Source organism: Dromiciops gliroides, chromosome 1, assembly GCF_019393635.1.
Source record: "Dromiciops gliroides isolate mDroGli1 chromosome 1, mDroGli1.pri, whole genome shotgun sequence".
In the NCBI taxonomy this organism is placed as follows: Eukaryota; Metazoa; Chordata; class Mammalia; order Microbiotheria; family Microbiotheriidae; genus Dromiciops; species Dromiciops gliroides.
In genome coordinates, this window is record NC_057861.1 from 626,330,089 (window position 1) to 626,353,750 (window position 23,662).

Genomic DNA, 23,662 nt, shown 5'->3' on the forward strand with positions numbered 1-23,662 from the left:
ATAGTTCTCTGATGGGTTTTGAGCAACCAGGCCTGCATGCTTATAGACCTTGATAGACAATGATCCATGGGATGCCACTGGCTACTTTTCTGAACTGAGGGATGGCTATATGAACCTATCACTCAGAATGCCCTTCCTGAGGTTGGTGGGTGGATTGGCACAAGTAAAATGGTAGAGCAGGAAGTAGAACTCACATCTCTACTTTAATTCCCAATGATCTCATTAATATACCATTCTTTACTATCTGTGAACTGAGGCAGAACCACCTCTGTGTGAGAAAGTTGGAAGGAGAAGTGTCTGGGAAGTGACAGTGCGGCTCTGGGCACGGCAGGAGGGCAGGAGTGATGGATCTGGGTGACAGGGACTGAAGGGGACTCACTTTCTAGAAGGCTGGCTGGAGGGGTGAAAAGGCAGCTGGGCTGGAACACAGCACACTGCATACTGTAGGTGTTTGATCAGTGTTTGCTCAAGGAATGTATGGAAGGAATGGAAGGATGGGAATAAGGGCAGTAGCCTGGGAAGACCCAAGGGAAGGAGGGAAGAGGAGGATCCTTAGGGACTGAAAGGCAGGAAAAAATGGAAAGGGGAACTGGAAGACTGGAATAAGAGCCAGGGTATAGTCAGTGTGTGTTTGCGGATGGGGCTTGGTGCGGGGAGGGCTGTATCTCTGGGGCCGTGGAAACTGGGGCAGGGCAACCTCAGAGACGAGGACTGACAACTGAGGCAGGGGAAAGTAGGCAGCTTCGGGCTGAGGGGCTAGCTTTGGAGTGGAAGGGAGCTAGCTCCGTCCTCAGGAAGGCAGTGGCCTGGCTAGGGTAGAGGACGACAGTAAGGAGGTTAAGGAGGACGCTTTTCTCTGATGCTTTTAGGAAAGGGGGTGGGAGGGGGAAGGAGGGGGAAGCAGCGGGAAGCAGCGGGCGGAGCAGGCGCTGGGGGGAGGGGGCTGGGGAAAAGAGAAGAGGCGGAGGGGGCGGAGCCTAGAGGGAGAGGGGCGTTTGCTTGACAGCCGTTGGCGGCGTGCGCCCCTGGTGGGCGGGGTTGCTTCAGGGGTTAGTGTCAGCCTAGGCCGGCCCAGGAGGAGCCCCTGGTTCAGCCTTCGGGCTCCGCCCCCAGCTCCTAGACTCAAGCGCTCTCCCCCAACCCCACGCAGTTGCCGCTGTCTGGACTGGTCAGGCCAGGATCAACCCGCTGGTGAGGAGCCCGGATCCTGGGTGGGGACTTTCTCCCCTGAAAGGGAGGGGGTAGCGGCCGTAGGGGAGGGGCCGACGTGGGCGGAAGTGGAGGGGGGAAATGGGCGGGGGCGGAAGCTGGGGTGTTGTTGGGCGGGGCAATGGGAGGAAGTTGGAGGGGTAGGAGAAAGGGAAATGGGGGGGGTGGAGAAGAGGGGCGCAGCTAGGCCCTTTGGGAGCATTTGTAAGAAGACCTGAGACAGATGGGCTGAAGTTTGGGGGTGTAAGGAGGAGGGTGATGAGAAGTTTGGGGTAAGTGTCAGGAGATGGATTAAGTTGGACGGAGGGCATAGCCGTGTGTGTGTGTGCGCGCGCGCGCGCGTGTGATCAGTGTCTATATTTGGAGGGGTAGTATTTGGAAGTGAGAACATTTAATTTTTGCATTTTTCGACCCTGGCCCCTCAATCTGCAGATGCCACTATACGCCCCCCCCCCCAATTTTAGAATATAGGATGATGTAACTGGAAATGACCTCAGAGATTAGCTAGTGCAGTTGCAGAAATCGAGGCCCAGAGAGAAGTGACTGCACCTTTGCTTAGATCCTTGTATGAGAACTGCATTTGACTTTGGGACAAATTCCCTAAATGAGTTAAAATTGCTCATCTACTGCTCTAAGCCTGGGCATTACTCTTACAGGTCTTGCTTAGGTATCCTAGGGAGAAGGGAATCTATTTATGAACTCAGACGAAAGGGTGCTCATCTTCCTCACTATCTTATCTGACCTTCACTACTACTTAGTCATCTGATAAATTATGTCATGGACAGCCACTCATTCTCCCAAACCTGTTTTGTCATTGAGATAGTTTTTTATATTCTACATGAAATCCCAAGAAGCTGTCTTAGATACATCTGAAGATCAATGATGTTGACTTTAGGCCATATGATAAAACTTGAAGCTTTCTAGCTATTCACTTGTACTCACTACCTCATGAATACATTTAACCCATTTCTTTTTTTTAATCATAAAAGTATTTTATTATTTTCCAGTTACATGTAAAGACTTTTCAACATTTGTTTTTATAAGATTTCTAGGGGTGGCTAGGTGGCGCAGTGGATAAAGCACCGGCCCTGGATTCAGGAGTACCTGAGTTCAAATCTGGCCTCAGACCCTTGACACTTACTAGCTGTGTGACCCTGGGCAAGTCACTTAACCCCCATTGCCCTGCCAAAAAAAAAAAAAAAGATTTCTAGTTCCAAATTTTTCTCCTTCCCTCCCTTCCCTCCACCCTCTCCAGCACAGAAAGCAGTCTGATATAGGTTATATATGTACAATCACATTAAACTTATTTCTTCATTAGTCACGTTGTGAAAGAAGAATCAGAGCAAAAGATAAAGACCTAAAAAAAGAAAAAAAACAACAAAAAAAAGTAAAAACAGTATGGTTCAATCTACATCCTGATTCCATAGTTCTTTTTTTCTGCATGTGGAGAAAATTTTTCAAAATGAGTCTTTTGAAATTATCTTGGATCATTATATTGCTGAGAAGAGCCAAGTCTATCACAGTTGATCATCACACAATGTTTACTGTTTAACCCATTTCTGATGGACAATTGAAATGTTTTTCATTGATGATGATGAAGACAAAAATGATGGAGGAGGTAGAGGCTATTACCTCTCCTTCCTGGATTATTGCAAAGCTTCCATTCTCTCCCTCTGAACCATTCTGCATATTGTGGCATTTAAAATCTAATGTCTGGTCGCCTTGTTTCTCCCCCCAGTGTTGGGGGAGAACTAGCTAAGGTTTACTTATAAGCTAGAAATGTCAGCACCAGTTTTTGGCATTAAGTATCTATTAAAGAGTAAAGAGAACACATGGAGTACAGTAAAGCAAGAAAAGCCTATCTCCTTCTCTCTCTGCTACCAACTCGGAGTCCTGGAATGAAAAGGCTAGACCCAGGGAGCCAGCCTCACCTTCCTACTTCCTGTCTTCCACCCCAGAAGGGAAGGTCCTTCAAGCTGATTGGTTGAGGGTGGTCTCCTGTTGATGTCATAGTCCACAGCCTCTGAGAACAACACCCTACTCAGGGCTGGCCAGGTGTGGTCCTGATTTAATCATCCTTAACTAGGTTCTCAGTCTCTCAGTCTCACCCAATTCAATCAATTCCAAATCATTCTTCAGGTGGGGCCCCTGGGCACCTGCCAAATCCCATTATTTTCTCACAATATGCTTACTCTATATTGGGGGTTTTAACCTTCTTTTGTGTCATGTACCTCTTTGGTGTCTTGGTGAAGCCTATGCACCCCTTTTCAGATTAATGTGTTTTTAAAAAATTCATAATGGAAAGAAATTCTAAATTCCAATTAGAGGCTGGTGGAAATAAAAATATAATTTTTTTACCCATCCAAGTTCACAGACCCTCTGAACTCTATCCATGAATTTCTAAGGGGTCAGTGGACTGGAAGTTAATCATTCCTGCTCTAGAGTCATCTTTGTAGAGCAGAGATATAGTAACATCACTGTCCTAGTCAAAAACTTCAGTGGCTATTCAGGGCCTACAATAAAGTCTATACTTTTTAGCTTGCTATTTGGGGTTCTTCACAAGCTAGGTCTAATATATCTTTCCAGCTACACTGATCCTTTAGATGTTTGTTTCTTTCTTTTCTTTTTGGTGGTTTGGTGAAATATCTCCTTGGAAAAACAGCTGACCTGGAAAATAGAGCCAGGAGAGATCATTTGAAAATTATTGGTCTACTTGAAAACCATGATCAAGGAAAGAGCTTAGACATTATCTTCCAAGAAATTGTCAGGGAAAACTGCCCTGATATTCTAGAAGCACAAGGTAAAATAGAAATGGAAAGAATCCACTGATTACCTCCTGAAAGAGATTCCAAAAGGAAAACTCCCAGGAATATTATAGCCAAATTTCAGAGCTCCCAGGTCAAGGAGAAAATATTGCAAGCTGCCGAAAAGAAAGCATTTAGGTACTGTGGAGCCCCAGTCAGGATAGCACAAGATCTAGCAGCTTCTACATTAAAAGACAGGAGGGCATGGAATATGATATTCCAGAGGGCAAAGGAATTGGGATTACAACCAAGTATTATGTATCCAGCAAAACTGAGTATAATCTCAGAGGAGAAAATGGAACTTCAATGAAAAAGAGGACTTTCAGGTATTGGTGATGAAAAGACCTTAACTGAATGGCAAATTTGGCTTTCAAATACAAGACCCTAGAGAACCATAAAAAATTGGAGTTGAGGGACATACCTGGGGTCTTGTGTGTGTGTGAGGCTGATTTTTGGCTGCGGTCCCCCTGGGTCCAGGGTGGATGCTTTTTCCACTGTGTCACCTAGCTGCCCCATGATGACATCTTTAGGGTAAAATTGAGGGGTAAGAGGAATGCACTGGGGGAAGGGGAAGGGCAGAGGTAGCATGGGGTTAAATCCCACATGAAAGAAACAGGAACGGGCTTGTGGAGTGGGGGAAGAGATGGGGAAAGAGCAGTGCAGTGAATGAATTTTGCACTCATCAGAATAGGATCAACGACCTTAATCTCATCAGAGTTGCCTTAAGGACGGATTAACACCCCTCCCCCCAACTGGGTGGAGTAATCTATTTAATCTGGGCAGTAAATGAGCCTAATACTCATCAGAATTGGCTCAAAGACCTTAATCTCATCAGAATTGGCTCAAGGAAGGAATAACATACACACTCAATTGGGTGGGGCAATCTAACCCTGCAGGAAAATAGGAGGGGAAGGGGATAAAAGAGAGAGGGGCAAAAGAAGGGAGGACAGATTGAAGGAGGGGACAGATAGAAGCAAATCCATTTTGAAGAGGGATAGGGAGAAAGAAGATAGATAATAGAGTAAATATTATGGGGAAGGGAATAGGATGGAGGGAAACAGTTAACAACTGAAATCATGAAAAAGAGAAAAAGGGGAAAATTGTACAAAAATATTTATAGCGACTCTTTGTGGTGGCTAAGAATTGGGAATCAAGGGAATGTCCATCAATTGAGGAATGACTGAAGAAGCTGTGGTGGTATATGATTGTATTTTAATGGTATTGTGCTATAGGAAATGACAAATCCCAGAAAAACCTGGAAAGACTCATATGAACTGATGTATAGTGAAATGAGCAGAACTGGGAGGACATTGTGCATAGTGACAGCAGAATTGTTCAGTGAGCAATTGTGAATGACTTAACTACTCTCAGCAATACAATGAACCAAGACAATCCCAAGGGACTAATGATGAAGCATACTATCCACTCCCACAGAAAGAACTGATAAAAAGAGCACTTGTGGATTGTACATATATAACCTATGTCAGATTGGTTGCTGTCTTGTGGAGTGGGGAGGAAAGGGAGGGAGGGAGAAAAATTTGGAACTCTAAATCTTATGAAAATGAATGTTGAAAACTACTCTTACATATAACTGGAAAAAATAAAATAAATGTTTGTTGAAAAAAATGCATATATAAAGTAAGTACAAGGTAATTTCATGGGGGAGGTGCTTGCAGCTGGGGTTGCAATCAGGAAAACCCTATGCAGTATGAATTGAGTTTTGAAGAAAGCTCTCATTATGCCTTAATGTCTTTGTTTATACCATCCCTTATACCCAGAATGCCCTGCTCTTATCTCTGCCTATTAATAACTTACCTATTCTTCAAGGCCCAACTCAGGTGCTATCTCCTTCCCTGGTCCCTTAAGCTAGAAGTCAGTTCGTTCAATTTGGGAAGCACTTATTAAGTGGTTGCTATACAGTCAGTGAATGAAAATTGATTAAGGACCTACTAGCTGCTAGACACTGGGGATATGAAGAAGGGCAAAAATGGCTTGCCCTCAGAGCTCACAGTACAGGAGAGACAACACGAACACAATCATGTACAGATGAGATATATTCAGGATAAATTGGAGATAGTCAACAAGAGGAAGGCACTACTATTAAAAGGGATCTAGAAAGGCTTCTTGTAGAAAGAAAGATGTTAGTGGGGTCTTGAAGGAAGACAGAGAAGCTTGGAGATGGAAGTGAAGAAGGAGAGAATTCTAGGCATGATGGACAGCCAGTGAAGGTGAATGGAGTCAGGAGATGGAGTGTCTTGTGTGAGGAACAGCAGTGAGGTGAATGTCATTGGATTACGGAACATGTGGGAGGGGTAGGAGGGAGCCAGGTCTTTGACTTACAAACAGATTTTATATTTGACCCTAGAGGTAAACGTGAGCCTCTGGAGTTTATTCAGTGAGGAGGGTTTAGGGTGGCATGGTCAAACCTGTTGTTTAGGGAAGATCAGTTTGACAGCTGGGCAAAGAGAGGACTGGAGTGGAACAGACTTCTTGTAAGGAGACCGACAGCAAGCTATTGCAGTGTCCAGTTGTGGGCTAATGAGGGGTCTGTGTGGCTGAATCGCAGGAGACAAGAATGTATATACAAGAGATGTTAGGAAGGTGAAGTTGAGAGGCCGTGGCAAAAGATTGGTTATGGAGGGTGAGAATTTAGTAACACAAGGGAAGAGAGATATGGGTGAGAGCTAGAAGGGGTGGAGGGGTCAAATGAGGGATTTTTTGAGGCTGGGGAGACATAGGCATGTTTCTAAGCAATAAGGAAACAATTGGTAGGGAGTGTGAGAAAATAATTATTAATAATGGGGCTTTTGGGGGGACCCAGAAACCCTCTCCCACTCAGAAATTCTGGCTGGTTTCTTAGAGCCAGCCCAGAATCCTTAGAAATGGAAATCAGATTCTTAGTAGACAATAGAAACCACACCTATCTGAAAACCTCTACCCTCAGAGGGTCTGTCTTTCACATAACTTTGAGTTCAGCACTGACACTGACCTCTGCACATACAGGCATTTTGATATGGACCACCTTCAGGTCTCGTAAACCAATGGATTTGAATGATGCTAGCCAGTTAGCTTTGAATAGTGTGTAGGGGCCACCTCTTATCTGGTCCAAAAGGGGCTTACACTCTCACAAGTTCTCTTTTGGGCTGGGACACTGGAGGAGGCAGCTTCACATGCCCCCTCAGTCTCCTGTCTATCTAGGCAATGTGCGGCGTCTGAACTCTAATTCAGAGCCATTTGAGTGCGCGCTCTCTCTCTCTTTTTTTTTTTGGTGGGGCAATGAGGGTTAAGTGACTTTCCCGGGGTCACACAGCTAGTAAGTGTCAAGTGTCTGAGGGCAGATTTGAACTCAGGTCCTCCTGAATCCAGGGCTGGTACTTTATCCACTGTACCACCTAGCTGCCCCCTGCGCTCTCTCTTTTTTTGTTTTATTTTTATTTTTAATTTTTCTCTCTTTTTACTAACTTTTTTTTTGGTGAGGCAATTGGGGTTAAGTGACTTGCCCAGGGTCACACAGCTAGTAAGTGTCAAGTGTCTGAGGGCAGATTTGAACTCAGGTCCTCCTGAATCCAGGGCTGGTGCTTTATCTACTGCGCCACCTAGCTGCCCCTTTACTAACATTTAATATGATTAATGAATGCTTAATGCCAAAACTGGTGTAATAGCCTCTAATTTAAAAGTAGCAATATATTAGAAACCCTAGCTAAGTTCCCCAATTACTTAGAGCAGGGACAGGCTTCCCCCCAATATTTCAAATGACACAGGGAGATTAAAAATTCATGAGAGGGCAGGCATGATAGAAGGGGCAGTCTTCTGGAAAAGACAGAATGTAATGGCATCGCTTGTGCATTTAGAGGGGTTTGTCTTGGCAAGGAGAAGGGGAAACTCTTCATGTGAGGCTGGAGTGAAGTAGGAGATAGTAGCAGAAGACATCTGAGTGATGTGAGATGAATAAGGGATTAGAGGAAACTCAGCAAATGGCATCATTTAAACCCTGTGCTCTTCTCTGGGGCATACAGAGACAATGAAAAATCCTCTTCTCTCCAGGAGCTTGCATTTTAGGTAGATAACAGCATTTCTGTAGGGATGTTTGGTACAAGGTAATCTGAAGAGAGAGGGAACACTAAAAGCCAGGGGGATCAGGAAAGCCTTCTGGTAGGATGTGTTGTGGGTTTGAGCCTTGAAGGAAACAGAAGTGAGGAGGGAGGAATGCCAAGTAGGTCTTGTTTGGTGGAGTATGAAAGGGGGTTATATGAAATAGTTCTGCAAAGGGAGGTTTGCGGTCGTACTCTGAAGGGCTTTAAATACCAAGCCAAGGAATTGTTATCATAGAAAGCAATGGAAAGTCTTTGAAGATTCCTGAATACAGGAAGTGACAGAGTCAGTGTTTTCAGAAGATAATTTTGCAGCTGTGTGGAGGACAAGTTGGAGAAAATGCAAGCAGGATTAGTTAGGAGACTATTGCAGTAGCCTAGGAAAGAGGATCTAAAGTAATGTGACTAGAGGGAGAAAGAGATAGATGCAAGAGGGGGAGGTAGAACTGACAACACTTGGATATGGTGGGGTTAGGGAGAGGGAAGAGTTAAGGCTGACTCCAAGATTGAGAACCTGGGTTACAGGAGGGATGGTGGTGTCCTCCACAAAAATAGGGAAGTTTGGAGGAGGCATGATGGATTTTGGGGGAGGGGAAGGCAACAAGCATTTATGAAGTGCCTACTATGTGTCAGGCACTGTGTGCTAAGTATTTTTACAAATATTACCTCATTTTGATTCTTACAACAACTTTGTAAGGTAGGTTCCATTATTACCCCCAATTTACAGATGAAGAAACTAAGGTAAACAGAAATTAAATGATTTGACCATGTTAGTAAGTATCTGAGGCTGGATTTGAACTTAGGTTTTCTGGACTTCAGGTCCAGGATTCACCATGCCACCTCCTTGTAGATATTTTATTCTCATTATACAAATATAAGTTCCCTGAGGACGGGGAGGTCTCTCATCCATCTTTTTCTCCTCTTCTTAGGATTGCTCACACATAGTCTTCCTGTAGTAGATACTCAGGAAATTATTATTAACTGACGGATTGAAAAGTTTGATTTTCCCTAACTTTCATGTAGAGCTTGAAACTGAATGGACCATGAGGGTCAAGGTTATCTCAGTCCTGGAAGACAACTACATGTATTTGGTCATTGAAGAGAATACCAGAGAAGCCATTGTAGTAGATGCAACGGTTCCCAAAAGGGTAAGTAGGGGTCTGGGAATTTTCCCTTTTTTTTTTTATTTTTTGCAGGGCAATAGGGGTTAAGTGACTTGCCCAGGGTCACACAGCTAGTAAGTGTCAAGTGTTTGAGGCCGGATTTGAACTCAGGTACTCCTGAATCCAGGGCCAGTGATTTATCCACTTCGCCACCTAGCTGCCCCTGGGAATTTTCCCTTTGTGGGCCTCAGTCACCTCTTACGGTAGCACGGGCCAGAGCCAGCTATTCTCAAGAGACTGGGTTGTTGCAGAACTGAAGAATTCCCAGTTTTGAGTGACTGGGCTTTGGTCACCAAACTGGCCTTGGTGGAATGCAATTTCTTGTTATTTTAAAATTTAATTTAATTTTTTTTAGGGCAATGAGGGTTAAGTGACTTGCTCAGGGTCACACAGCTAATGTCAAGTGTCTGAGGCTGGATTTGAACTCAGGTCCTCCTGAATCAAAGGCCAGTGCTTTATCCACTGTGCCACCTAGCTGCCCCCACGGAATGCAATTTCTTGATGTGTTTCTTTGGAGATTCGAGATTGTCCAGGGACATTATGCCAAGGAGGCATTCATTGTCGTCTGCCTGCCTGGTAACTGTCCTCTTCTGACTAGACTCACTTGGGACAGTGCCTGAGCATTGCCCTTCCTCTTTTTTATGCTGTATCCTGTAGTTCCTGAGGGCTACTGACCCAGTGTTTATGTGTCAAGGAGAGGGCCTTGAGAAACAATGATAAAAGGCAGGGATTCTTACAAAACAACATTAAAGAGAAACAAGTGCAGAGAGGTGTCAGCTGACAGCAAGAGCAGAAGCACAAGAACACTTGCAAATGGGGCTCAGCTTGAACTTGGGTCATTCTGGACCTGAGTCTTAATTCCTGGGAAGGAGGCTGAGAGCACTAGCCCTGTGCCTGCCGCCCAAGGTCACCGCCTCACGCTACTTTAAAACATAATTAGAGCAATCCCCATGCAGGCCTAGAAGCTTTTGTTGGCACGATGCCCACTTATGGGCAGTCCTGCCTAACATTGCCTAAGCATCCGATCAAAACCCTCTATTATTCCAGCCCCTTCTCTCCTTCCCTCTCAGGTTCATAATCTTATATACCTTTGTCCCCAGCCTGCCTCAGGGAGGGACTCATTATTCTGCATTATGATATCTTGCCTTTTGATCCTCCCAAGATCCAACTCCAGCCATGCTTGTGCCGAGTGGACAGGTGGGGGGCGGGGTGGGTGGGGCCCGGGGAAGGAAGGGGGGGGAGAGAGAGAGAGAAAGAGAGAGAGAGAGAGAGAGAGAGAGAGGGAGAGAGGAAGAGGGAGAGATATATTGACCTAACTATGCAAGGATTAGATAGGTTTAGGTAACTTCTGGGATAAACTATTTTTGATTTTAGGTAATAAAGTCCTGACAAAAATTCAAAGGCAGTCTCTTTCCTTCAGCCACTTCCCTTAAATGAAACAGAAGCTTCAAGATTATCCGGGGAATGGGCTGTGCTTTCTCCAAGGAGTGCATATTGTTGGCTCAGCAACCCTCCTCCTCTTCTGACTAGATTCACTTGGGATAGTGCCTGCTGTAATTCTCCATCTAGTTTTAGGCCCTAATTGGTCTTTGCTGCTTCATTAAGAAGCCTGAGACCTTGTTCTGCCTGAACCTAAACTGATATGATGTGCAGAGGCACAGAGGGTGGAATCAGTGGACTTCTTGAGCCACTAAGAAGTCACTAAGTAGTGGAAAGAGCAAGAGATCTATCTCCTTTCGAGTCCTGGCTCTGCTCCTTACTAGTCATGTGACCATCAGAGGTCATTTAATCCCTTTGGGCCTCAGTTTCCTCCTCTGTAAAATAAGGGAATTAGATTAATTAATCCCCAAGGTTCATTTCAGTTTGGATTTTCTGTGATGGTGGTTGCGATTCTTGGGAAGACATACTTCATGGTGGCAAAGGCCATTTAGGCTGATGGGCTGGTAGTCTCTGCTAACAAGAATGTGTCAGTGCTGGTTCTAGTTCTAGTTCTCATTTTCCCCAGGTGCCAAAAGATTCTTTGTCAGGGTTTCTCTGTGGGAGAAGGGGTCTGGGAAATTCCTTAGCATCACTTCACCAGCTGTTGTCCACTAACCTGCCCTTATGAGGATAAGATCTATAGACTGCCCTGCTTTAGGGTCAGCCCTTCGCTCTGTATGGCTCAGAGTAGGCTGAATTAATTATGCATAATTGTGTCCCTCTATAACCTAATCTCTTGATTAATATGGTCCTTGAGTTCAGGAGGAAGCTGGTTCTTTCTCAGGAACACCCCAATTCTTTTTCAGTTGCTGGAAATTGTCAAGAAGGAGGAAGTGAAGCTGACTACCATCTTGACCACTCATCATCACTGGTAAGTAATTTCTCTTTGTCTAAAGATGGTTCCTTACCTGTACCTTCTGGTCCTAGCCCTTTCAACAAGACTAGGCCTATTAGAGGCAAGTAGGTGGAACAGTGAATAGAGTGTTGGGCCTGGAGTCAGGAAGGTCTGAGTTCAAATCTGACCTTGGACACTTACTAGCCGTGTGACCTGGGCAAATTACTTAACCTTTATTTGCCTCAGTTTCCTCAACTATAAAATAGGAATAATAATAATAAAACCTACCTCCCAGAGTTGTTGTGAAGATCAAATAAGATAACATTTGTAAAAGTGTTTAGCATGTGCCTGACACATAGTAGGTCCCTAATAAATGCTTGTTTCCTTCCTTTCTGTACCTCTTTGTATCTTTCAGAGAGGTACTTGACACTACTCTTTTTGATGAAGGCAGATGTGGATTGCAGCTGTTTGGGGTCTGATGTACTTTTTGGGGGGAATTCAGCACCTCAATAGCAATCATTACTGTGCTGTACCCTGTACTGATTTTATATATATATATTTTTTTGGGTGAGGCAATTGGGGTTAAGTGACTTGCCCAGGGTCACACAGCTAGTAAGTGTTAAGTGTCTGAGGCCGGATTTGAACTCAGGTACTCCTGACTCCAGGCCCAGCGCTCTATCCACTGCGCCACCTAGCTGCCCCTTGATTTTATATTTGAAAGTCAAAACCTACTAGTTTGGGGAAAAGGGGGCAAGCAATGGGAAATAGAGAATAAGCTGTGGGGTGAAGTTGAAAGTGCCCTGGACTTGGAGAAAGGGGACCTAGGTTTGAGTCCCAACCCTATTACTTACTATCAATAAACATTTATTAAGTGCCTACTTTGTGCCAGGCACTGTGCTAAGTGCTAGGCGGTGTGATAGTACCATAGGGTAGGTTATCTCCCCACTGTAAGCCTCAGTTGCCCCATCAGTACAATGGGATAATAACGTTTGCATGATCAACCCCACAGGATTGTTGTGAGAATAGTGTTCTGTGAATCTTAAAGGGCTATATAAATGTCAGTTGGTATTATTATTAGTTACAAAAGCACCATATCTGGAAGGAAATGCTGCACTTGGCTATACTGCTCTGCCTATAATCCAGTATAATCCAAGATCAAAGTTTGGGCTCAGGAATGAGATGAAGTGAGTTTGTGAAAAAATACTGATTCCAGTGGACCCATACCTTGTTACATAACTGTTTCCTAGACACAAAACCCAGAGTGTACTTTTGTGAGCCATGTTTCTAGGATTTTAAGTATTTCAGGTTTCTAATTTTAGGGGTTTGAATGATGAGCTTTGACTTGGTTTGTTGTCCAGAAAGAAAAGGCCCAGATAATGGAGAATGGAAATATACCAATAATTCAGAGCCCTCATCACAAAATCTCACAGTTGGAAAGGACTGTAAGCATAAAGTATAGACTACTTTTTCAAGAAGTTTGATGATGGAGAGAGGGAAGAAAGGAAAGAGAAAAAAGGAGGGTAAGAGAGAGAAAGAGAGAGAACTAGAAAATATCAAGATAATTGAAGTGTTCCCCATTAGCTTTATTATGGATACCAAGGTCTGTATGTAAAGCTCTTCTTCCTCCCTTTGTCCAAGTAGTCTATAATATGTATATACCTTTGACTCTGTTGCTTCTGTTTTGTCTCATTTAATCTCACCTGAATGACATCTATCTTATTCTCTCCTCTTATTACTGGATTTCCTCTTTTAAGTATTTCTTTTTTAAAAAGTATTTCTTTTTTCTTTTCTTTGCTGTCTTTTTTGATTGTCTGTGCCTTTTAAATAAAGGTTATCCAAACACAAATGTACTCTAGATAGGATACCAATCTCACTGAGTCTCAGGAATTTCCATGATGTCATTTCCCCCCTCATACTTTTCCCATCCATATTTTGTCCCAACTCCACCCCCCCCCCACTCCCAGTTCTAGACCTTGTAATTGTCTTACCCATTTCCATTTGATTTTAGATCCTTTCTGGCTTTATTATTGGTTTGGGTTATTTTTGTTTTTGGTTTTTTTTGGTGAGGTAATTGGGGTTAAGTGATTTGCCCAGGGTCCCACAGCTAGTGTTAAGTGTCTGAGGCCGGATTTGAACTCAGGTTCTCCTGAATCCAGGGCCAGTGCTCTATCCACTGCACCACCTAGCTGCCCCTGGCTTTATTATTGTCATTTATATTTTCTCATTCTTGCTCAGGGGAAGAATTAAGTTGCCATAGGACCCTAGAACCTCCAAGCTGGAAGAGACCTCAGAGAGGTCCCTGTCTAAGCAGGAATCCCATTTCTTTTCTTTTCTTTTCTTTTTTTTTGTACAATTTTCCCCCTTTTCTCTTTTTCATGATTACAATTGTTAACTGTTTCCCTTCCATCCTATTCCCTTTCCCATGATATTTATTCTATTATCCATCTTCTTTCATCCTATGCCTCTTCAAAAGGGATTTGCTTCTGTCTTTCCCCTCCCCCACTCTGCCCTTCCTTCTTTTGCCCCTCTCTCTTTATCCCCTTCCCCTCCTATTTTCCTGCAGAGTTAGAGAGATTACTCCACCCAATTGAGTGTGTACATTATTCCCTCCTTGCACCAGTTCTAATGAGATTGAGGTTTTTGAGCCAATTCTGATGAGTATTAGGCTCATTTACTGCCCAGATTAAACAGATTACTACACCCAGTTGGGTGTGTATGTGTTAGTCCCTCCTTGAGGCAGCTCTGATCAGTTTAAGGTCTTTGAGACTTTTCTGATGAGTGTAAAATTCATTTACTGCCCTGTTCCTCTCCCATCTCTTCCCCCGCTCCATAAGCCTTTTCCTGTTTCTTTCATGTAGGATTTCACTTCTGCCCTTCCCCCTCCCCCAGTGAATTCCCTTCACCCCTCAATTTAACCCTAAAGATGTCATCACCTAGCTAGGTGACACAGTGGACAAAGCATCACCCCTGGACCCAGGGGAGTCCCAGCCAAAAACCAGCCTCAGACACAAGACAGTCGCCCACTGTAGGACCCCAGGTATGTCCCCAAGCTCCAATTTTTTATGGTTCTCTAGGGTCTTGTATTTGAAAGTCAAATTTGCCATTCAGTTCAGGTCTTTTCATCACAAATATCTGAAAGTCTTCTTTTTCATTAAAGTCCCATTTTTTCTGGTGAAAGATCATACTGAGTTTTGCTGAGTAGGTGATTCTTGGTTGTAATCCCATTTCCTTTGCCCTTTGGAATATCATATTCCATGCCCTCCGGTCCTTTAATGTAGAAGCTGCTAGATCTTGTGCTATCCTGACTGGGGCTTCATAATACTTGAATTCTTTCTTTTTGGCAGCTTGCAATATTTACTTCTTGACCTGAGAGCGTTGGAATTTGGCTATAATATTCCTAGTAGTTTTCCTTTTGGGATCTCTTTCTGGAAGTGATCGGTAGATTCTTTCAGTTTCTATTTTAGCTTCTTCTTCTAGTATTTCAGGGCAGTTTTCCCTGAGAATATCTTGGAAGATGGTGTCTAAGCTCTTTCCTTGATTATGGTTTTCAGGTAGACCAATAATTTTCAAATTATCTCTCCTGGACCTATTTTCCAGGTCAGCAGTTTTCCCCAGAAGATATTTTACATTGCCCTCTATTTTTTTATTCATTTGAATTTGCTTTATTGTGTCTTGGTTTCTCATAAAGTCACTGGCTTCCATTTGTTCAATCCTCATTCTTAGGCAATTATTTTCATCAGAGAGCTTTTGTACCTCCTTTTCCATTTGGCCAATTTGACTTTTCAAGCTGTTGACTTTTTTCTCATGTCTTTCCTGCATCACCCTCATTTCTCTTTCCATTTTTTCCTCTACCTCTCTAACTTTATCTTCAAAGTCTTTTTTGAGCACCTCATATTTTTCTTGGAAGCTTTAGATATAGGGGCCCTGATGTTGATATCTTCCTCTGAGGGTGCCCCTTGGTCTTCCTTGTTACTGAAGAAACTTTCTATGGTCCTCACCTTTCTCTGTCGGCTCATCTTGCCTTTCTTTTACTAGACTTTTAGCTCCTTAAAGTGGGGCACTGTTTCCAGGCTGCAGTATCCCAAGCTTAAAAAGTCCCAGGTGGTATGATTTGAGGAGAATCAGGTTCTTCACTCGCCTGGCCTGTTCCCTGGTCCTTAGATGACCCCAGACCAACTTGCTAATATCAACCAGCTTTGTGTGTTGTGGTTGTCAGCTCCGACAAGCCTGTACCCCTCCCCTACCTGGGCCACTGCTACTCAAGCCTACCTTCTGGTTTTCAGCAGGGGTATAAAATGCCTTAGCACCAGCATAGACCCCTGTAGTCTCCCCGCTGCCCAGGGCTCAGCCCTCTCACCAGACTGTGAGTTTAGTTCCAGACGACACTGGTGCTTCAGCTGATTCAGAGACTCTGGGGGTCTCCTTCTCTGGTGAGGCCTTCCTGGGACTGGATCTGTGTCAGGGTGACTGTGGGGTTGGGCTTGACTCCTGTATTAGCACAGCAGCTCCCTCCTTCTGACCTTCCAAGCTGTTCTTGGTTAGAAGATGATTTCAGCACATTTTTCTGTGAGTTTTGCTGCTTTGGGCATTTTCTTATGGTGTTATTTGGATGTTTTTTGGAGCAATCGTGTCATGAGTTTGGGAGCTCACTGCCTTTCCTCCGCCATCTTGGCTCCGCCAGCACATATCAGGGATCCCATTTCTAACACCCCAACAGATGGCCAAGCCACCTCTCTGATACCAAGAAATCTGGGGTCCTCATCTTGAAGAGAATGAAGAATGGACTCAAGGTGGCTTAATGAGGATCTCTTGAAGAGGAATTAGAATTATTCCATGTGCCTTCAGAGGACAGACTAGGAACAATGAGAGGAAGTTATGGAGAGGGAGATTTTAACTCAATATAAGAAAGAAAATGGAATGGATCTCCTTTAGAGATAGTGGAATCTCCTCATGGAGAGGGAGTCTTCAAGTAAGGCCAGGGATATAGGCCTTAGGATAGGAATGTGATGAGACCCTGTGCATCTTTCACTCTTGGGAAACCTTGACCATGAATCCGTATTAAAGCCCAAAGGACAGTATTCAGCCCTCTTTTATGCTGTGGTGTCAATTGAAGACACCCTTGCTTCCCTGAGTAAAGTGAGGACAGGTTCAAGGAAATTAGAGTCTTAGGGATAGGTAGGACATCTATAGTTGTAACCTGTGTGCCAGCTTGAATTATTTTGAGGTTATGGGAAGATCCTATCTACCTTTCTGCTATTTAATTTTCCTCGATTGATTGGTGGTCAAGGAAAGAGAACTCTACTTAGCCAAGTGTCTTGGGAACACCAAAACCTGGCTGCCATGGTAATCAGAAGGCTTCTGGATTGTCTGAGAATGATCCTGGGATTACAGAACTGCAAAAGAGCTCCCAAATAGCCAAATCCCAAATCATCTGTCTGAGTATCTTTTGAGGAATGAATAAAATTCTCATCTGTGACTGTCAGCAATGTTGGTGTTGGGTACACCTAGCTTAGAGAGAATCAGAATGGGCCAGTCTGGGTCTGAGAGACTTTTACTTAAAGATTTGGTTAGAAAGCTAAGGTGTTATTGTATCAGTAAAAAAACCAACAAAAATCATATGATTATCTCAACAGATGCAGAAAAAACTTTTGACAAAATATAACGCTCATTCTTTCTAAAAAAACACTAGAAAGCATAGGAATATATGGAACCTTCCTCAAAATGACAGGTACTATCTATCTAAATTCAAAAGCAAGCATTATCTATAATGAGGATTAGCTAGAAGCCTTTTCAGTAAGTTCAGGGATGAAACAAGAATGTTCATCATAACCACTATTATTCAACATTGTATTAGAAATGTTAGCTATAGCAATAAGATGAAAAAGAAATTAAAGGAATAAAAATAGGCAGTGAGAAAATAAAGATTTCACTCTTTGTAGATGTTATGATGGTATACTTAGAGAACCCTAGAGAATCAACTAAAAAACTAGTTCAAGCAATTCACAACTTAAAAAAAATGCAGGATATATAAAATAAACCCACATAAGTCATTAGTATTTCTACATATTACTAACAAAATCCAGCAGGAAGAGATGGAAAGAGGAATTCCATTTAAAATAATTTTAGGTATTTTAAAATATGTGGGAGTCTATCTGCCAACTCTGGGACTATATGAACACAATTACAGAACACTTTTCACACAAATACAGATCTAAACTATTGGAGAAATATTTATTGCTCATGAGTGGGCTAAACCAATATAATAAAAATGACAGTTCTTCCTAAATTAATTTACTTATTGAGCACTATTACAAAATACCATGGAATTATTTTATAGAGCTGGAAAAAATATAACAGAATTCATCTAGAAGAGCAAAAGGTCAATATCAAAGGAATCAATAAAAATATGTGAAGAAGGTAGCCTAGCAGTACTAGGTTTCAAACCATATTAAAAAATGACAGTCAACAAAACAATCTGGTACTGACTAAGAAATAGAGTGGGGGGCAGGGGTATGGTGACTAGATGGTGCAGTGGAGAGAGTACTAGCCCTGGAGTTAGACCTGAAGTCAAATCTATCCCCAGAAACTTTTTTTGGGGGGGGGTGCAGGGCAGTGAGGGTTAAGTGACTTGCCCAGGGTCACACAGCTAGTAAGCATCAAGTGTCTGATGCTGGATTTGAACTCAGGTCCTCCTGAATCCAGGGCAGGTGATTTATCCACTCTCAGACACTTTCTGGCCATGTGACCCTGGGCAAGTCACTTAACTCCACTTGCTTAAAGATAAAGAAGAAATAGAGTGGTGGGTCAGTGGAATAGAATGGGTATACATTATACATTAATAAATAACCATACTAATTTAGTGTTTTACAAACACAGAGATCCAAGCTTTTGGGCAAGAACTCACCATTTGACAAAAATTCCTGGGAAAATTGGAGAATAGTTTGGCAGAAACTAGGCATAGACCAGCATCTCACACAGTATACCAAGATAAGTCAAAATAGGTACATGATTTAGACACACCCTTTATGCTTTCAGAAAAACCTAGAAAGATTTACACAAGCTGATTCAAAATGAAGTTAGCAGAACCAGTAAAACATTGTACACAGTAACAGCAATATTGTAACAATGTTCAAATGTGAAAGACTTGACTACTCTGATCAATACAATAATCCAAGACAGTTCCAAAGGACTCATGATGAAAAATGTGATCTGCTTCCAGAGAGAATGAGCTGATGATCTCTGAGTACAGATTGAAGCATACTTTTTCTTTTTCTTTTTTTTTTTTTTTGGTGAGGCAATTGGGGTTAATTGACTTGCCCAGGGTCACACAACTAGTAAGTGTCAAATGTCTGAGGTCGGATTTGAACTCAGGTACTCCTGACTCCAGGGCTGGTGCTCTATCTGCTGCGCCACCTAGCTGCCCCCTGAAGCATACTTTGAAATTTTTTGTTTTTTGCTTTTTATTTTTTAAAATTGTTTTTTGTTTTTTGCAAGATGGCTAATGTGTAGATGTTTTGCACGACTTCACATGTATAATTGATATATTGCTTGCCTTCTAAATGGATGGAGGAGGGGTGGGAGGGAGGGAATATGGAAATAAAAAATTAAAAAATAGAAATGTAAATATATATGTATATAACACATACATACATACAATTAAAGAGATGGTAGATTTCCATGTATAGATAAATGATCAGAAGATGCAGTTTGATACAACTTTCAAACATATTAGCTGTGTGACCTAGTGCAATAGCCCAGTACAGTAGAGTGGAAAGAACTTAAGATTTGGAGTGAGTTTGGTTCAACCCCAGTTCTTCCACTTACTATTGATGTCCTTGGTTAAGTCACTTTACTTCATTGAGGCTTTGTTTCCTCATCTATAAAATGAAGAGTTTGGATTAGATGACCACTAAGGGGTCTTCATCTAAGTAATTTTACATTTCTTTTTTTTTTTTTTTGCGGGGCAGTGGGGGTTAAGTGACTTGCTCAGGGTCACACAGCTAGTGAGTGTCAAGTGTCTGAGGCTGGATTTGAACTGAGGTCCTCCTGAATCCAGAGCCAGTGCTTTATCCACTGCGCCACCTAGCTGCCCCAATTTTACATTTCTGATTTCAGTTTCCCCATATGTCAAATAGGGCTAATAGTGTGACCTATCCACAGGAGTGTTATGAAGAAAGAATTTTGTTGAATCAAATAACACTATTTCAATGTAATTGAACAATTATCCCTTTTCCTTTGTTAAAAACCAAACCATACAACCTCCCCACCCCCCTTAGAAACCTGTTCTTATGGTGTGGAATGTGCATTGATGGGTGTAGATAAGAAAGTGGGTGCTAGGACCAACATCAGAAGGTGATGGTGGCAGCAGTGGCAGATAGAGGATTAGCAATTATGGATCAGGTTGAGGTATATCTCTGAATTCATGGGATTCAGAGGAAGGCCAGTATGCCTCCTAGCATAAGTGAGGTGAGGGATCAGTGTAGAAAGTGGTGAAAGGTGAAGACCTTGAGGTCAAAGCCACAGGGTCCCCTACTTAGTGGCAAATGGAGGAACTAATACACTAGGCAGCTTTGTGGCTGGTCAATGAACCCAAGATCTAGGATGGGATCCTTTACATGCATGTGATGGCACCCTGGGAACATTTCTCTAGGGGCCCTGAAGCAGACCCAAGGAACAAGGACAGGGCAGTAAGAGGGGAGGGGAAATCTGTTGTCTCACAGCGTCATAGTCTCTCATAATTGCATTATTTCATAATAGTTGGAAGGAACCCTTCAAGGCCCTCTAGTAGAACCTGTACAAGTAACTCTTTCATTTCTTTTTCTTTTTTATTTTTTGGCAGGGCAATGGGAGTTAAGTCACTTGTCCAGGGTCACACAGCTAGTAGGTGTCAAGTGTCTGAGGTCAGATTTGAACTCAGGTCCTCCTGAATCCAGGGCTGGTGCTTTATCCACTATGCCATCTAGCTGCCCCCCCTTTCATTTCTGATAAGTGGTCATTCAGTATCTCTCTGAAAGATCTGCAGTAAAACAAAACAAAACAAAACAAAAAAAACCGTAGCTGTGTGACCCTGGGCAAGTCACTTAACCGTCATTACCCCGCAAAAAAAAAAAAAAAAGGAAAGAAAAGAAAAGAAAAGAAAAAAGAAAGAAACATCTTCAGTGATAGGGAAGCCACTCTCTCCAGAAGCTGTTCATTCTTCTGGTGGACACCTCTAATGATAGTCACTTCTACCCGTTGTTTCTCATTCCGATCTTTAGGACCAAGGCTCTCACTTGGGTTTTTGGAGTTAGGGGGAAGGGAAAATGGGATGCAAAGAATTATGGCTTATCGGGAGTCCTTGAAACCTTCCTGTTCATGCAGGGATCATTCCAGGGGCAATGAGGAGCTGGTGCAGCTGTGTCCAGGGCTTCGGGTGTATGGTGCTGATGAGCGCATTGGTGCCTTGACACACAAGTTGACTCACAACCAGGAACTCAAGGTACTGTGACTGCCCAGGGGGGGCAGGGCAGAGTCAGCTATTTCCTTTTGTTTCCCCCTCCTTGGCTATCCTTTCCTCCTCTCCGATGTCCTGTGCCTCAAGTGTGCCACCTTCCCTTTCCCCCTGTTGCTCAGCTCTGGGAACTTTCAGGGTTAATTAGGCTGATGGGCTAGAGGCAGGGACAAGCCAGCCACTGCTGAGCCCCTTAGCCACCACCATTTCTGAGTTTCACTACATTGAGTGAGAGAGACATGAGAAGGAGAAAGAGGAGGGAGATCCAGATTCTATGCCTAGTGAGAAACATCCAAACATTGTAGTTTCACAGTTAAGGGAAGCACAGTCTGTTTGAGGAGATAGGATTTACTCATGGAAAACAAGGGCATGATGCCTATCAGGGTATAACCAAGTTGTCCAAGGTTAGATTGGATGCCAGAAACTCGTGGTGCTATTCACATTTTCTTGTGTAACCTTAGGTAAACCATGTGGATTCTCTATTCTTCTGTGCTTCTCTCTGTCCTTTGTGGAGAACCACGTGGCAATAAGAGACAGCTAGGGATGGCCAGGCCAAGTGACAGACCTGGATAGTTAAGCTGTGGCCAGGAGGGGCATCACTGAGCCTTGTAATGAGTTGGCGAAGTCTCATTGTTAAAGAGGGACTCAGATCTCAGGATAGAAAGGGGGTTTTCAAGGATAAAGCTAGCTCTCTTTGGTCTTGTAAATAAATATTTCATTTGGAGGCAGTGTGGTACAGTGGGAATAGTACTGGGTCTCAGATCTGCTACTAACTTGAGGTGTGATCTTGAATAACTCACACCTACAAGGGCCTCATTATCTTTATTAAAGCAAAGGAGTTGGACCAGATTATCCCTATAGTACCTCCCTACTCTGACATTCTGGGTTTTAAGACCAGCCAGACCAAAGGCTTTATGGTTTACCCTTTTATGTGGAATGGGTTCTGGAAATTAGGGGGAATGATACCAGCAAGTCTGTTTGTCTTCAGAAACCTGCCAGTGATCCTAGGTGAGGCGTGCAGATGTCACACACTTTTGTTTCAGTCTTAATTCCTATCTGCTGAGTGTCTTCCCTTTTCCCCTGCCCTAGGTCTGTGTTGGGATTTGGTCCTTGCCCATTGGCCTCCTACCATGAAAGTGAGAGAGATACCATACCTGGAAGAAGGGTGTGGGATAGGGGTTACAGATACTATCTCAGGCAATGTGGAAACACAGCTTGGGTCAGGGGTTGGGGTGGGGGGTAACAGGGTAAGGGGAGGGAAAACTAGTAAGGCTCCAGGCAATTTCCTGGCCCTTCCCTTTCCTCTACAGTTTGGAGCCATCTGTGTGCGGTGCTTGCTCACACCTGGCCACACCTTGGGCCACATGTGTTACTTCATGTGGGAAGACAACTGTCCAGATGCTCCAGCTGTGTTCTCAGGTACCTGGAGGTGCTTCTTTGTGTTGCACAGGCTTAGGAACCAGGGTGAGCAGTAATGGGAGGTAATACTTTGGTTTTCTCCTGGGATTGTAGTTGGCATCATTTCCTGATGTATGTGGGTATCTTGTCCCAATGGGACCATTCCAGCAGACATAGCATGACAGTTTTGTCCACCTCCTACCATCTGGGTTTGTGTGTGGCTGTGTGTCTCTTTCCTATGTGTTGTGTCACTCTCCATGATGTCCCTTTCCCCTGGCACCTAGAAAGAACTTCAAACCTCCTTCCCTGAACAGGCGATGCCTTGTTCATCGGTGGTTGTGGTCGACTCCTGGAGGGGACAGCGGAACAAATGTACCGGAGCCTCAATGAAACACTGGGGACTCTGCCCAAGGAAACTGTGAGCATCCACTCTTAGCTTGCTTCCATTCCCTCATCTTGTCTTCTTACCATCTTACCACATTTTTTTCCTCCAGAGCCTAAATCTTCCACCTTGGGAGGCTTTAGATAGAGCTAGGGATGAGCTATCTGATGTCTTTCTCCTTGGTTCCTCTGACCCTACTTAATGACAACCTGACTGGGACCTGATGCTTCTAGGCCTCTGAGATAAGATACGAATAGAACTGTAGTACTAGTCCCAAGGACCCTGCATTATGGCACTCAGGGAAAGTAAGGGGGTAGGAGAGCCAAGAATCTAAATCTGTAGGGGTCAGTTCATCTAGTGGGGTGATAGCATTCATCTGGTTTGTCAGTAAGGGAAAATGACTTAAGTTTGTCAGGTGTGGCAGGCAAACAGAGCTGAGAATCTAGCTCGATTAGCCAACTCAATGCCTGCCTACAGTTGGAAGCTGGGTGCTTTGCCCCTGAGTGTCAGGGGATGCATTACATAGATTAAGAATGAAGAGAATGAAATAGCTTCAGTATGGGACCTTCCCGTCCAGGTCTGAAACCTTGCTGGGACTGTATAAAACCCACTTGTTCCCCATAATCAAAGTAAATGGTTGACATCCATTCTTCTGCCTTGGGTTGTACCTAGGCATGCTACTTCTTAGCCAAAGATTGGTGATGTACTTAATCCTTTCTGCTTACTTTCTCAAAGTTGGAGCCTTCTTGGGAGACCAAACAGCTGGTTATATTCATATATATCCCATACAACTTTTGCCTTATGTTATAAA

At 43.5% G+C, this 23,662-nt stretch overlaps 1 protein-coding gene across 6 annotated transcripts in view; it reads left to right on the plus strand.

The window, feature by feature from the left end:
• Positions 1-999: 999 nt before the first annotated feature.
• The window catches only part of HAGHL (hydroxyacylglutathione hydrolase like), a 41,912-nt gene continuing 19,249 nt past the window's right edge, over positions 1,000-23,662 (plus strand). For 5 of the 6 annotated variants that reach the window (XM_044003181.1, XM_044003175.1, XM_044003159.1 and 2 more), the window contains exons 1-6: positions 1,000-1,191; positions 9,128-9,252; positions 11,553-11,617; positions 20,942-21,059; positions 22,382-22,490; positions 22,784-22,887. In XM_044003181.1, the coding sequence (XP_043859116.1) occupies positions 9,148-9,252; positions 11,553-11,617; positions 20,942-21,059; positions 22,382-22,490; positions 22,784-22,887 (501 nt within the window). In that variant the 5' untranslated portion in view covers positions 1,000-1,191; positions 9,128-9,147. Of the gene's footprint in view, positions 1,192-1,372; positions 1,482-9,127; positions 9,253-11,552; positions 11,618-20,941; positions 21,060-22,381; positions 22,491-22,783; positions 22,888-23,662 lie in introns of those variants that run through there. The other variant, XM_044003165.1, reaches the window with a different exon arrangement.